Raw genomic sequence first — 14,467 nt, forward strand, 5'->3', positions numbered from 1 at the left:
CAAATTTTTATAGTATTTTCTGTGGCTTCTAAGATAAAAAAAATTATGTAAAAATAATTAGCACAAATAGAAATAATTATATGATATTGAAATAAAACTCAGAATTTCTAATAATTTGGTTTGGCGGACAGTAAAAGCAATTTGGTATGACAGAAATTTTGTAGTGAAGAGTTAATCTTGAATTTAAGTTGAATGCACTTGTGTGATTCATATAATAAAATGTATAGTAGGATCGGAGTTTTGTTTTTGAATAGTAAGAGTTCTTCCACGGACCTCTGTATCTCTTCAATCGGAAAGAACACATTATAAACATTTTAAATCTAACTGAGAAATTAAATTTTGTTGAAAAAAAAAGTTATTTTTTTCCGTTATTTTATTATATCATCTTCAATCTTCTGTCATTGTAGGATTTCAATATATTTTTTTATATAAAATACACTTCAAAGTTCATGTTTTTATGTAAAGTTTGAATAAACTGATTTGATACTGGAAGTTTACCATAAATTTGCTTTTCAAGTTATACTTTTTTGTTAGGATACGCCATACCGATGTTCTTTTTCTATGTCTCAACTATCTGGAAACATTAGTTTTCAATGGTCATGGACTGTCATTATCTTGAAAGATAATTCAATGAATAAAATAATTTATTTTATTTTTGGTATATAATAGGATGTTTTTGTAAAAAACATTATTACTAAAGATAATTTACCAAGATTCCTAGTTAAAGCTGAAAATGATGATTATTGTTTTTAATTTTAAATATTTTAAAGAGGTTTAATTTATAAAATAATATTTTTTATTATATATTGCTATCATTTAAAAAACAAAATTATTTTATCTTTAATATTTGTATATTTATTGCAATGTGTCCCCCACCTTAATATTTTACCACAAACAAGTTAAGAAATTAGGACAAATAAAATGTGGTGAAGAATAGTAATGAAAAGTATAAGTAAAACAATTTTGATGGAATTAAAAGGGTTGTTATTGTATGGACTATTTGGATCCATGAGAATGAAATCATGAAATTATTTTTAGGAGTAAGGTGAAGGATGATGAGAAAGTGTTTGATTTATCTCAAGTTAAGATTTAGAAATGGATAACTAATAAAGTTCTGCTTATATTCCGATCGGTGTTTATGTCGATTGGTGCTTATGTCGAGTCTTATTATTAAATCTTTAGGTTGTTTGCTTGTTCTTGGGTTCAATGTTATAAACTTTTGCTTAATCATTAAGTCTTAGTCTTGACCCTTTTGAGAGATAGATTTTCTTGGTTTTGGTTAGTGTTGGAATTGGTTATTGAATTTGAAATGTAGTTTATGTGACGGTTGTACAACTTTATTAGCATGTTAGGTGTCTTATCTCTCAAGCAGAAATCATGATTATTTTACCTTCACTATCTTAGGTGCATACTAGTATAGATTTAGAGCAACCATAATATAGACGTTTCTTGTACACCTAATTTTAATGTTATATACCTGATTTTAATGTTAACATAGATAATATGTTATTAAGACTCATGTTACACATTCTAAAGATTTTTTTGTTTAGAATACAAAATAAATGGATTTCAATGATAACAAAGACTAAGATAAGAAAGAGAAATAGTTTCAAATAGGATCGTCTCTTGACAATTGAGACTCTCCTTGTACACCTGATTTTAATGTTAACATAGATAATATGTTATTAAGGTTCATGTTACACATTCTAAAGATTTTTTTGTTTAGAATACAAAATAAATGGATTTCAATGACAACAAAGGCTAAGATAAGAAAGAGAAATAGTTCCAAATAGGGTCGTCTTTTGACAATAAGCGATTTCATTTATTTTCTTTTACACATGTCTTATTCTTGCTTTATTTTATTTATTTTTCTCTGTTTTGGATGTGTTTTGTTTGTGAAAATCTTTATATGTCGTTCTACCTTTATTTTCTATGAAGAATTTTAGATATTTTTCTTCTTTTTATTTTATTTTTGTTTAAATATAATCTAAGGATTCGATTATTTTATATATTTTTTATTGTTGGTGATAAAAAAAAGAAAATTTGACAAGTGACTTATGTAGCACATAAATTAAGTATAAGTTTCACTCATGAAAGCTTGGTTTATTTTTAATGTAATGTTAGAAAATGTGAATAATTTGCATGGAATTAATAAGATCTTTCAAAGAAAAATAGTAATGATAGCCATAAAAATACTATATATATATATATATATATATATATATATATATATATAAGTCTTAATACGAAATGATTTTTTTTTTTACTGAATAAAAAATTGTATTTATAGACAAAAAATAATATTTCCAAATGTTTATGTAAGTTAAAATGGCAAAATATTAGAACTAATTTCATATGGATTCACTTAAATATAAAAAAAAAAAATAATGATTTCAAAAAACAAAAAAGTATTATTTAAACATCCACCTTCATCAGCTTATAGTAAAAAAAAAGTGAAAGTACTTACTTTTATTAGGAATTTTAACAAATAGAGACTAATAGCTGCTTACTATCTGTTTTGTTTATAAATTTTCATATTTACTTATCATATATCCCTTCTGAAAATTATTCAGGGATTATTTTATATCTGTGAATGTCTATGCATAAATATATGTAGATTTTTTTTTTAATTTCAAATATCATTATTTAAAAGATAAAATCAAATGAAAAATTAATCTTAAAATATAATCCAAATAAAATTACATAAAAATATTGGACGAATAAAAATATTTTTTCTAAAAAACAAATTCAAATAAATTAGATAATAAAATATAAATATAAATAAAATTATTTTTTAAATAACTTTAATTTCATAAAAATAAATAGAAAAATATAAATATAAATCTATACAATTAAATTATAAATTATTCTTTAATCAATAATATTTTTCTCAACAATATATAGTTCGTTATATTTGGTAAAAACTTTTGTTGCCATTAAAAGGGAATAAATGTTGAATTGATAGTACACAACTACAAATCACCACACCCATCACCATAATTAGCACCAACTTCTATCTTGAAAATTAATATAACTAACTTTCTTCTCATATATTAATTGAAATTTATTTATAATATATATATATATATATATATATATATATATATATATATATATATATGCCCACCTGTGTGTGGGATAACGTGATTTTCATGTGTTCGAAAATTCTTTGCACATTATTTAGATTCAACATTTTTTTAAATTAGTAATTTTTTACACTACTATCACTATTAAATCAGAAAATCACCTTAAATATACAATGTAAAAAAAACCATATTTTCTTTTTTTTTAACAATAAATATTAAAGAAGAAATTACAATAATATAAATCTTAAAATAGATAATCAAATAACAATTATATAATTATAAACAAAAGTTAAAAATACTTTAAGGATTTTAGTGAATTTTGTATATATCGGATGAGTTGAATCATTGATAGAAAAAAGATTATGTAAATGAAAAAAAAAAAAGTTATTTGAAGTAAAAAAAGATGATTGATTAATGTTACTTAATAAATAATGAGTTGATACAATTGAATACTCGAAATTCATGGTAAAATATATTCATCTGAAAAGAAAATAATAAACAATACAACTAAAAACAAGTAAAAGTAATCAAATATATTTTTTGAAAATGATTCAGTTTGATGTAATGAAAATTTATAGTTCTTGTAATGTAATTATGTAATAAAAGAAGAGTTCTTCAAGTTAAATAGAACAACATACAAAAAAGAATAATAAAAATAATTTTTTTAGGTTAAATAATAAATTAAAAGTATTTTAATAATTTAAAATAAAAATAAATAAGAAAATGAGAATAAGAACAAGACAGAAATTATTTTTTATTTTTAAAACGTAAATATTGTTTATGCTCATATTCTTGTTTTTTCAGTATAAGAATTCTCTTTCAAAATAAAAACAAGATAATATTAAGAATATTGAGTAATGTATACTGTAGGTCCTATCAACACTCCAGTCGCGCGACCCAAGGATAAGTGGTCAAAGGTCATCCATTACAGGCGGATTATCCAACGGTTGGGGTCTAAAGTTGTGAACTTTGTTGATGTGACAATTTCTCCACAGTGATTTTAGGGAATCCACAACCGAACGGCTCCGAGAACAAGCGGCCGAAGACCGCCCGCAACGGTCGGTCGGCCTTGGCAATAAGTAATTGAAAATCAAACTGAGATCCTTCTTAATGTGAACGCTGACGACGTCGGTCATGATTTGCCATTCTCATCCAACTACTTGGGCACAAGAACATGGTCGATCGGAGTACGAACGCTTAACAACGTCAGTCAAGCGGATCAAGAAGATAAGATATGTAATTAAAGTAAAACATGTCAGTAATCAAGTTTAAAAAGCAATTGGGTCGTGACTAAGAAAAACTTAATCACAGGCCCTAATCACAGACCCATATGAGAAAATAGGAGCTCAATTTAAGTTGGTAAGGACTTTTACTTCACATTTATTACAACATTAATTGCATAGCCCCGATCGAACTTGAACTGACTTAAGTATCGGAGTCTGATTGACAAGTACTTAGATCGTCTGAAAAACCGAATAGGATAAAAGTAAAGAAGACCGAACACCGAAAAAAGGATAACTTGTGACAAGAAGAGATTTAGTGAGTGCTTTAAATAGGTATTCGGTCCTTATACCCGAAATATAATACAATACTAAGAGTTGTGATGTTCATTACAATAGAGAAATTAGAAAAAACCTAGGAGTTTTACAAGTTGTTGTTACAAATTTGAAGATTATAAAAAATGATAATATAAGAGAATAAGGGTAAGAATGCAAGTGGTTTATACCATATGTTTTTTCAAAGGGTAATAGTAAGACCTTATGGAGTTAGTTTTTGAAATTGTTAATTGAATATCTTAATGGTATCAATAATCGTGTTTTGTTCACATTCATCTTTCATCAATAGGAGGTATGCGTATGCCATTAACTCTGAAAATAACCATTTTAGTATATTGCATTTAATATTAATTTAAACCATGATTTTATACTAATAATTTAGTATATGCCATTACACTAACAAACCATTAATTCTGTATATTTATCTTTCAAAAGAGAGATTTGGGTCAGAGGAAATAGAAAATATGTAAATACAAAATAAATAAGTAGAAAAAGAAGTAAGAAATAAAATTAAATATTTAATTATTTGGTAAAGTAGATATAGGAGATAAATGAATAGAAAATGCTTTGAAAGTTATGAAATTTAATAGAAAATAAGGAAAAAGATATAGATTAACAAAATATAAAAGATGCTTTCCACTATTTTTAATTTTCTTTCTCCTAAATCAAATAAGCATTCTTAATTTTCTCGCCATTCCTCCTTTCTTTCTTCTCATCAAACATGCAATAGGTTTACTAAAAATATTTAGTTGTAAGAATAAAAAATTTTAAAATTTTTATTGTTAAAATTTTTGTTCTTTTTATATTTTTTTATGGTATTGGTAATCAATAATTTAGTTCTCTTTTTAGTATAAATATTTATTTTTCTTTTAATAATTTTCATTGTAGGAATAATTTCATTTCTTTAATTTTTCTAAATAAAATATTTGAGAATCTTTTAATATATTATAATTTTATAATTTGTTATTAAAGTTTTAGTATCTGTTATAATCAATGCATTTGAAATCAAAAAGACTTTGATCTCGCTTTATAATCATAATTTATTTCATGATAAGAATTGACATCTTATACATCTGGGACACTTCAATAAATTATTGTTAATATTATTATTATCATTATTATTATTATTATTATTATTTATTTATTTATTTATTTTTCTTGCTTCATCATGGCATGCCATTAGTCTTTTCACTTTTTTTTTTGAAGAAAATTTAGTTTTGACTGTTACTATCATGAAGATAAAATAGGTTGGTAACATTATTCATTTTGATTTAATATACTTTAACAACATGTGACTCGCGAATCAAAGGACAATTGTACTTTTTAATCTTTAAAAAGTATATTAGTTTGTTATTTATGTAATATATTATTGAATCAATATTTTTAAAAACTATAATGATAAGCATTTTGCGAAGTTTGATTATATATAAATGAAAAATAGTTTTTAATGTTTAATTCTCTCAAATTTGATCCGGTTTTTGTATCCGTAAAACTTGAATTATTGAAGAAGCTAGTTAAGGAATTGATCATTAATTAAGTGTACCATAATCAAAATAAGATTTATATTAAATAATTGGATTAGTTCAGATTTTGGAACTCTAGCCCGATGTTAAGTCACATTAGTGGATAATGATATGCCAAACTTTGACTAATTATGAATATTTTTAAATATTATATTCCAAGTTTTTCGGTTTCCATGTGCCTTTTTTTCTTCATAAAATTTAAGGAGACGCGTTTTTCTAAATTTCGAGTGTGAGACTCTCTTTATATACCTAACTCAATTATTTTTTAGATAGTAACAAGTGTATGCGGAACACTGTTACATAACATACTTAAAATTTTTTTTTTTTATTAAACTGCGTAAATTACGCTCTTTTAGGATTTTTTTAAAAAATTATTCTATTTTTACTTATCTAATCAATGTATGTTTCCAAGTAAATTTCTTATATTTCATATACAAATTTAGAATTTCGTTATATCTTTATATTATGTTACAATATGATGTATTTTAATATCCATAATTTAGGAGCTGATTCTAAGTATAGTTTATTATCATATTTCTCCTTTACTCTTCCTTTAATATACCGAAACGAGTATAACATTTACCAAACTTCGAACAGCAGTGAAATAATAATAATAAAAAAATAAAGAGCCGAGAGTTAGTACTGATATTTTTTTATAAAAAATTGTGAAAACTATTAAAATAAATTGGATTATAAAACCAAACTTTTTAATGACTTTTTTAATAAATATTAATAACAACTATTTTGTTAAGAAAAATCGTAATTCCATGCCACTTGTTGTTACAGTGCAGAGACTTATGATATGTTATAGTTTCACAATGTACAAGTTACAAAACATGGGAAAAAGTACAAGTTTTACAGAACATTGAAAAAGGACAAGTTAGAAAACATTTGACAAAGAAAGTAAAATGGTGTGAAAAGCAATTTTATTATAAGAATAATAACAGTTGATACAGTAGACAACACAAGGGTATGAAACTTGCAAACTTTCCCAGGTGATAAAGTTGAAGATATTTGATTGATGGAAATATTGAGAGGGAAAGAAAAGGGTAACTAAAACCAAATTGTACGTAATAACCAGAGAAAACTTCTATGAAAGGCATGGTTCCTAAACTTTTCTATTTATACAATAGAGACCCCAACTTATGATGTTTTTCTTCTTCTTCTTCCTTAAATGCTCATGGGACTCAGAGGTTCGTTAAGAGCTGCAATGGCTGTCTGGATCTTTATCTCCAAATGATACTTATCTTCATCATTAGCCTGAAAATAATTAAATGTAATATTAGCTCTTTTCATAATTTTCTATAACAGTGTGTGACATTGTGTACCAGTGTTTCTGTTCAAGAAAAGGTGAAGAATACACAAATGGCGAATATATATATATATATATATATATATATATATATATATATATATATATTCGTTTAAAATTGATCAGAGGTTACTATGTTTGATAAGACTTTTTATTTAAGAAAAACATTCTTAGAGAAGTAGCATTTGAAGAATACTTTTAAGAATATTGTTTGTTTAAACATTCTTAAAAAGGAAGGGTTGGGACCAAAAGTTGTGATAAAATAAGGGGAATAGTTATAATCGTAGTGATAATAAATAACATTCTAAAGAACCTTTTAAACGTTGTTTTTCAATAAAAGAAATAATCTTTTTTAATCTCCACTTATCATTAGATTATTTTTTTAATTATTTTCTAGATTGTTCATTGTTTCATTCTATGACTATTCTCTAACCTAATGTTCCTTTCCAGACTTTCATATCAAATTATTAAACTATTAAACCATAGAACTAATGAATGTTTATATTTTAAAAGTAAAAGAATCTGAACAGATCTTTGCACTAAATTATTACACAAAATATAATAGTAAGAATTGATTTGAAAGTTTTAGCAGTTAGAAGTATGGTTTGACATCTGTATAGCATATTGAAAAGAGGGAAATAAAACACGTCAACCATGACATATTTTATAACAAAAACACGTCAACACTTGAATTGTTTTTTTAGAAAGACAGATAGTGCGGCACTTGTTTGTTTTTTAAATCTCAAGCATCTCTATTATGAACTAATAGTCATGTTTAATAGCTATTAAATATTTGTTATGCAATCATTATAATTCATAAGTGATATCTATCGTTTTGGAGTTGACATTAATTAAGAAGTAATTGAGAACCCACTTTAATAACGTGCACGTAAGAGTATTACCACATTCATAATTTTTTGAATTTAAATTTCATCTTTATTGTATAAAAAAAATAATTAAGTATAATGATAACTTTTTGTATAAACTATGTGTATTTCTAAATGTTTAAACTTACAACTAAGCATTAGTCTTCTATTTTTGTTTTTCAGACAACTATGTATTGGCTATTAATTAGTACTAAAGACTTTAGTAGTTCCATTATGTGAATCTCGTCTAAAGAAAAAAAAAGTTTTGTGGATAAATACAATATTTCATGTTATGTTCTCCTGGTAGTAATATTCTAAACAGGCTCTTTCAATATTTATTTGCCGTAGAGCTTGAAACATCGGTTGGACGTTGGAACACACTTATGCGATCTGTTTCTTGATTTTCAAAATAAAAACTGCTGTTGTTTCTTAAAAAGTAGCATATTTTTCAAAATCTAAACACGTCTCTAAGCTGTTATTATTTTTTTATTTTAAGGTCTCACTTTCTGTCTCTATTTTTATTGAGTCCCGTTTACAAACAGTTTGAAAAAATAAATAATAAATAAATAAACTCTTGAACTTCATTGTCGCGTTTGCTATCTCAAAATAAAGAAACAAAAGGGAACAAGCAAGCATTTATATTTTTTTCAAGTGGGCATTAAAGATTTGTATGTACTGTAATTTATAGACTGCACTCCTGTCTTATCGTTTTCCTCGTGCCATGGTTTGACTTTGAATTAAATATAAAACCACGTTTATGTGTTTGGCAAATAAGAAGGTTCCTTAATCTCCTCTGTGAAAAAAAAAAAAAAGGAGGAAAACCTCTGTAGCAGTGAGAGTTGTTGTATGGTCTTTGACGGGTACGTTTTGGAATGAAGATTGAACTAGTAATAATTAGAATTAGAGAGTGGGTAAACGACAAGTGGTTTTGCGTTTGGGTCAAAAGAGAGTTGTTTTAGTAAGAGTGGGGTGTGGACGTGGGAGCGACATAGTGAGTGCAGAGGAAGGTTCGTTATGTCGTAGGATGTAAGAGGAGTCGTTGTTGATGATGAAATTATTGTTTGTAACGAACGAATAACGAGAACAAGAAAAACAACAAGAACGTGCGCGATTGAAAAACGGCACCACTTGGGTCAGAGTCACGCCGATCCATGAAGCCTTTTTCACAAGCAGAAGAACGAGAAACACGTTTTCAAAATTCCGTCTTGGTTTTGGTTTTGGTTTTGGTTTTGCTGATGCTCTGTTTTTGAAATTACCTAACAGTGGAGATTCCCCCAAGTTTTGGTCTGTCTCCTCTGGAACAACAAGGTCGCAGCCATGTGAGTGTTGCCCTCCAAAATGAAATTGATTGTGAGTGTGTTTAAGCATGATAGAAATGTGGGTTTATGTTGTCTGGTTTGGTGTAGTCGTAGATATTTAGGACACTATTTAGAGACAAGCCAGATACAATGAAACAAGGGGAATTGGATTACGTTGCAGTCCTAATGCTCTGTTTGGAAGCACCACTGGTCGAAAGCGACAAACAAAAGTGAGACAACAAAGAGTTCGGCACGTCTAAAACAGGAAAAACAAATCTGAAATCTTGCGGGGAGCTCACTATACTATACTATTATATTGAATTTTGTTTACAAAATAAATTCACAATCTATAATTTTGAAAATTCTCTGTTCATTAAAGATATTATTAGAATATATTCTACACGTGAATTCTAATTTTATTTTATAAGTTATTTTTTTAAATTAAATTAAACTTTAGATTAAATTTTTAATATAATATCGGAGTTTATTGTCATCACTTATTGTCATGCTGGAGATTATAATTATCTTTCATTTGATTAGTTAGAAAGATATTTAGTTAAGAAACTACGATAGGCTTTTTATAGTTAGTTGATTAATTCAAGTACCTAACTAATTTGATAGTTCATTAATCAATTCGATTAGATAGTTAACTAATCAATTTAATTGATTAATTAAAAAATTAAATTAGTTAATTATGGATTAACTAATAATTGAACTGATTGATTAATTAACTGGTCAATTTATTTAGATAGTTAATTAACCAATACAGTTAATTAATTAACTGGATTAGTTAATTAGTAGTTAACTAATACTTAAATTAAACTAGTTGATTAGCTAATTAATCAATTAGATGAATTATCTAACTAACTCAGTTAATTTATAATCAGAATAAAAATAATAATAATAAAATCATAAATAATACTAATTGACATATAGCAATCAACTATATAAAAATATAAGGAAATAACATAATCAAATTCATATTATATACTTAAATAAGATCAATATCGTTATCATCAAAGACACGAATCATTGTGTCTTAATTTTGTTTCATATTTTTGTGTCGTTTCACGAATTTGTAATATGTTAATCAATTAAGTTATCGGGTAATAATATTTTGAGAAATTCATTTGAGCCTTTTTAAGCCAAAATTGATTGTTAAAAAGTAAACTAGATGCTTAAATTTGAAGCTTAATAACAAATTTAATATAGATTATTTTCATGAAACTCAAGATTCGTAAATGGTTATTTTGAATTTTTTTTTTCTATTATGTAAAAGTTGATCCTTTAAAATGAAATGAAATTAATTTCGTAGAAAATTTATCAGAAGAAAAATATTAATCATAATTGTAATCAATCATACGCGAAATATTTATTAAAGTAAAATAATTTTTGCATATTTGAAACACACCCTGGTCAGCTTGACTTGATGGTAATAAAAAAACACACTTTAAATCAGCATCGCCCTCCACTTAAATTTTGTCTCATATAAATGTTCAAGATCCCAATGATGACAAAATATTAAGAACCCATAAATGGTGTTTGGTATTGACGTATCTAAATTTTTCTTGCTAAAAACAGTAGTGGGCTTTGATTTTTTTATTTATTTCTTATTTCTTATCCACCACCAAGTCTATGATGATACAAAAGAAAAGGAAAAATGTTCTTTTACTAGATCCAATATTTGACGACTATTTTTAGTAATTAAAAAAAATTAACTTTTGTATTTATGAAGAAAAAGAAAGATGAAAATATAAAAGAATAAATGCAAAATATGTGTAAAAACTTGTTGAATATAAAAATAATAGCACGAAAAAGGAAATTAAGCATCGAGAAAAGGAAGCATAATCTTGTTTTGTAGGAAGTTTGGTTTATAATATTGATATATAAAGGGAAAGGCCATTTTGTTTGAAATTGGATTTGGTGTGAGTTGAAGTGCGATATAATAAATGGAAAAGATTTGAGAATTTTAGGAGTAGTGAGAATCACGTAATCTTTTCTTCCATGTTATCTGAATACTTTTTTAGTATGATTACAACTTAAATGATGTGATGAAGAAAATTAGGAGTCTTGAGTCTTGACCGGACTTCACTCAGAAATTCTGGTTAAAGCCCTCATGATTGCCCTCAAAAGTCTAATACTATTCCTAATGGGTGTTCCACATTTCCACTTTTGCTAAAGTGGTCTCGTGCTTCCTCAGCACGTAGGCCCAAATTCTAGTTGTAAATTCTTTATTTTCTCTAATATACACGCACACGATATATTTTCTATAAGATTCTCCTCATTTATCATTATGAGTTAAAAAATGGAATTGGGATCTCTCACGCACCTACCTACCAATTTTACCAAAGCTAATTTAATGGGGATAAAGAAATGGAATAATATATTTTATAGTATAAGATAGGAGTGGTTGTGAAGGGAAAAGTGATGTCATGTGATGAAGGAAAGGAGCTAAGAAGACTAACCTCGATGAAGACTGTTTTCAGAAGCCTCCCTGAAAACGAAGTGATGTTAGCAGTGATGATCTTCAGCTTCAAAGATTCGAACACCTCGCACAGTTTCACCATTGTGTCTGTCCTTTTGCTGCATGTCAAACTCACCACAGCAATTTTCTCCCCCATGTAGGTCACGCTCAGCTGCATCCACCACATCAAAATCAATTAAAAATTCTAACGAATAACAACAAAAAACGCACAATACCCCACATCATCTTCATATAACAAATCACCACTACCCCACACTATTTTTATAGTATCAATAATGCAAGAGAGAGAGAGAGAGAGAGAGAGAGAGAGAGAGAGAGAAGGGGATTAACATCAAGGACTTCAATTGGGGAGTTTCTTGAAATGACTGAATCGTATATCTGCTCGGTTCTCTTCTTCTTGGACCTCAGCACCACAGGGAGCTGTTCCTGCTCAAAGTCATAGCTTGAACCACTCTTTTTTGGCATCCCAGATTCAAGATCCATGATCTCAGCTTGGATTATCTTCTCTTGCTCGTGCAAATGCTGGATGTAGTCAATAGCATCCTTAATTATCGAAGCCTTATCCATCTGCAACAAACAAACCCCACTCATCATTCTATAACAGACACAATTTCACAAACATCAAGCGTGCCTCATTTTCTTCTCTCTTGTGTTTACACTTCAACACTCCCAATCACCATATTCAAAGATATCAATGCGCACACCAAATAAACAGTAAGTTAACAAGTTATTAATTAATTAATTAATCGATTAATGAAACCTCACCTTGCTGATATTAGGAACCACCGATCTAAGCGCGAAAAGCCTTTCATTGAGCTTCTTCCTCCTATTCCTCTCCGAAACAATGTTCTTGGATGCTGCAGTTGAAGCAGCACCATCAGGGGAACTGGAATCGTAGTACCCTGATAAAGCCTCCTCGAACCCCCAATTACTGGTGACCAAACACAACACCAAAACGAATAAACCAGCTTATGTTAGCCGAATTGTTGACAGAAGATGCAGTATTTGAGATTGATTAATTAATTATTGATGAGTTGTTGATGTTACTGTTATTAATTAATGAACGTTAAGTTTTACCTGTCAAGCTCCTGGGTCTGGAGGAACATGGTGGTCTCCCAGTAATGCTTGTACTCTTCACCAATATTCTCCATATTCTCCATAATTAAGGTTGAGAGAGAGAGAGAGAATATGGTGATGAAGGTGGTGTGTACAGTAATAATAATAAAAAAAAAAAAAATGTGTGTGTTTGTTTCCCCTTTTGCGTGCTGTGGTTTTAGCGTAGGTTTGTTTGTGTTGGGGACTTATATAGAGGGAGAGAAGAAGCAGGGGAAGAGGTTGAGGGTGGAATTAATCACGTGACAACATCAATAGGTTCATCATGCGACAGTCAGGTCTCTGGACTCTTGTATTTGCTGCTTCCTAGAAATATCCAAATTGTTCAAACAGTTCGGTCCGCATTTAAGGCATTCATCTTCATTCTTAAAAAAAATTTATTAAAGTAAAAAAAAAAAACATCTTGTGAAGATCAGAGAGAAAATAATTAGAAATTTGATGTAATTTTGAATTAACTCGTGTTTATTATTTTTCAATAAAATAATAATTATTTTATTTGATTTTGTTCTAAATATAAATTATTTGCAGCGGATAGAAATAACGTAATTATATGTTTATAATTGATCTTAGACGGTAGAAATGTAGAAGTCAGATTCACGTTGTTCATTAATTAACTTCATGTTGTGCTTCTTCTTATTTAACTGAAATCTCGGTAAGTTTGAGCATCTTAAATGTTATTACTCATTTTAGAAAGAAGAAAGAATTTTGCTTCTATGAGAACTGAGCCTTGTATTTATATAATTATTATTTTTATCGTATTTTCTTACGTGTGATAGAGAAAGATATAAAAATAATCAGAATAATATTTATCACTATGCAATCAGCATAAATAGACCCTCATCTATGGTATTGTGCCACCTGTCCTTTGGTTGTTGGGCCTGGGGCGGAAACTGAGTCCAGAGCACAGATACCTTGAGTGAGTGTGAACAAACAACTGGATCCATTTTTAAAAAGCTTTACTATTAAAAACACCTTTTTTATTTTTAATAAAAAAAAAAAAAACTGAAAAACAGGTTTAATTTAGGCCTAAAACACACCTAGTACTTATGTCAGTAACTAGAATGTTTAAATCGTTTAATTGGTTAGTTAATAGCCATGTTTGGAAAATGCTGCTGAAATTAAAATAGCTTATTTTTCTGTAGAGGAATTTCTACAGTGGCCGAACGAATATAGGAGTAAATAAAGTTTTAATCAAAATAGTTTTTCTAGATTACTATTAAATAGGAAA

At 27.6% G+C, this 14,467-nt stretch overlaps 1 protein-coding gene across 1 annotated transcript; it reads right to left on the minus strand.

Annotated features, from left to right (window-relative positions):
• Positions 1-7,069: 7,069 nt before the first annotated feature.
• Positions 7,070-13,508, minus strand: LOC114163278 (transcription factor bHLH35-like). The gene is made up of 5 exons (XM_028047493.1): positions 13,204-13,508; positions 12,892-13,057; positions 12,457-12,693; positions 12,107-12,277; positions 7,070-7,425 (listed from the first exon to the last, which is right to left on the minus strand). The coding sequence occupies exons 1-5, from the start codon at positions 13,284-13,286 to the stop codon at positions 7,336-7,338; spliced, it is 747 nt and encodes a 248-aa protein (XP_027903294.1). The 5' UTR covers positions 13,287-13,508; the 3' UTR covers positions 7,070-7,335.
• Positions 13,509-14,467: the final 959 nt, after the last annotated feature.

This window comes from Vigna unguiculata, chromosome 9 (assembly GCF_004118075.2).
Source record: "Vigna unguiculata cultivar IT97K-499-35 chromosome 9, ASM411807v1, whole genome shotgun sequence".
NCBI lineage: Eukaryota > Viridiplantae > Streptophyta > Magnoliopsida > Fabales > Fabaceae > Vigna > Vigna unguiculata.

Coding starts and splice junctions, on each gene's coding strand:
- LOC114163278 (XM_028047493.1), bottom strand. CDS start 13,286: ATGGAGAATATGGAGAATATTGGTGAAGAGTACAAGCATTACTGGGAG. Junction 13,058..13,203: donor CAGACCCAGGAGCTTGACAG/GTAAAACTTAAC, acceptor TTTGGTCACCAG/TAATTGGGGGTTCGAGGAGG. Junction 7,426..12,106: donor TGAAAACAGTCTTCATCGAG/GTTAGTCTTCTT, acceptor AATTATTTTCAG/GCTAATGATGAAGATAAGTA.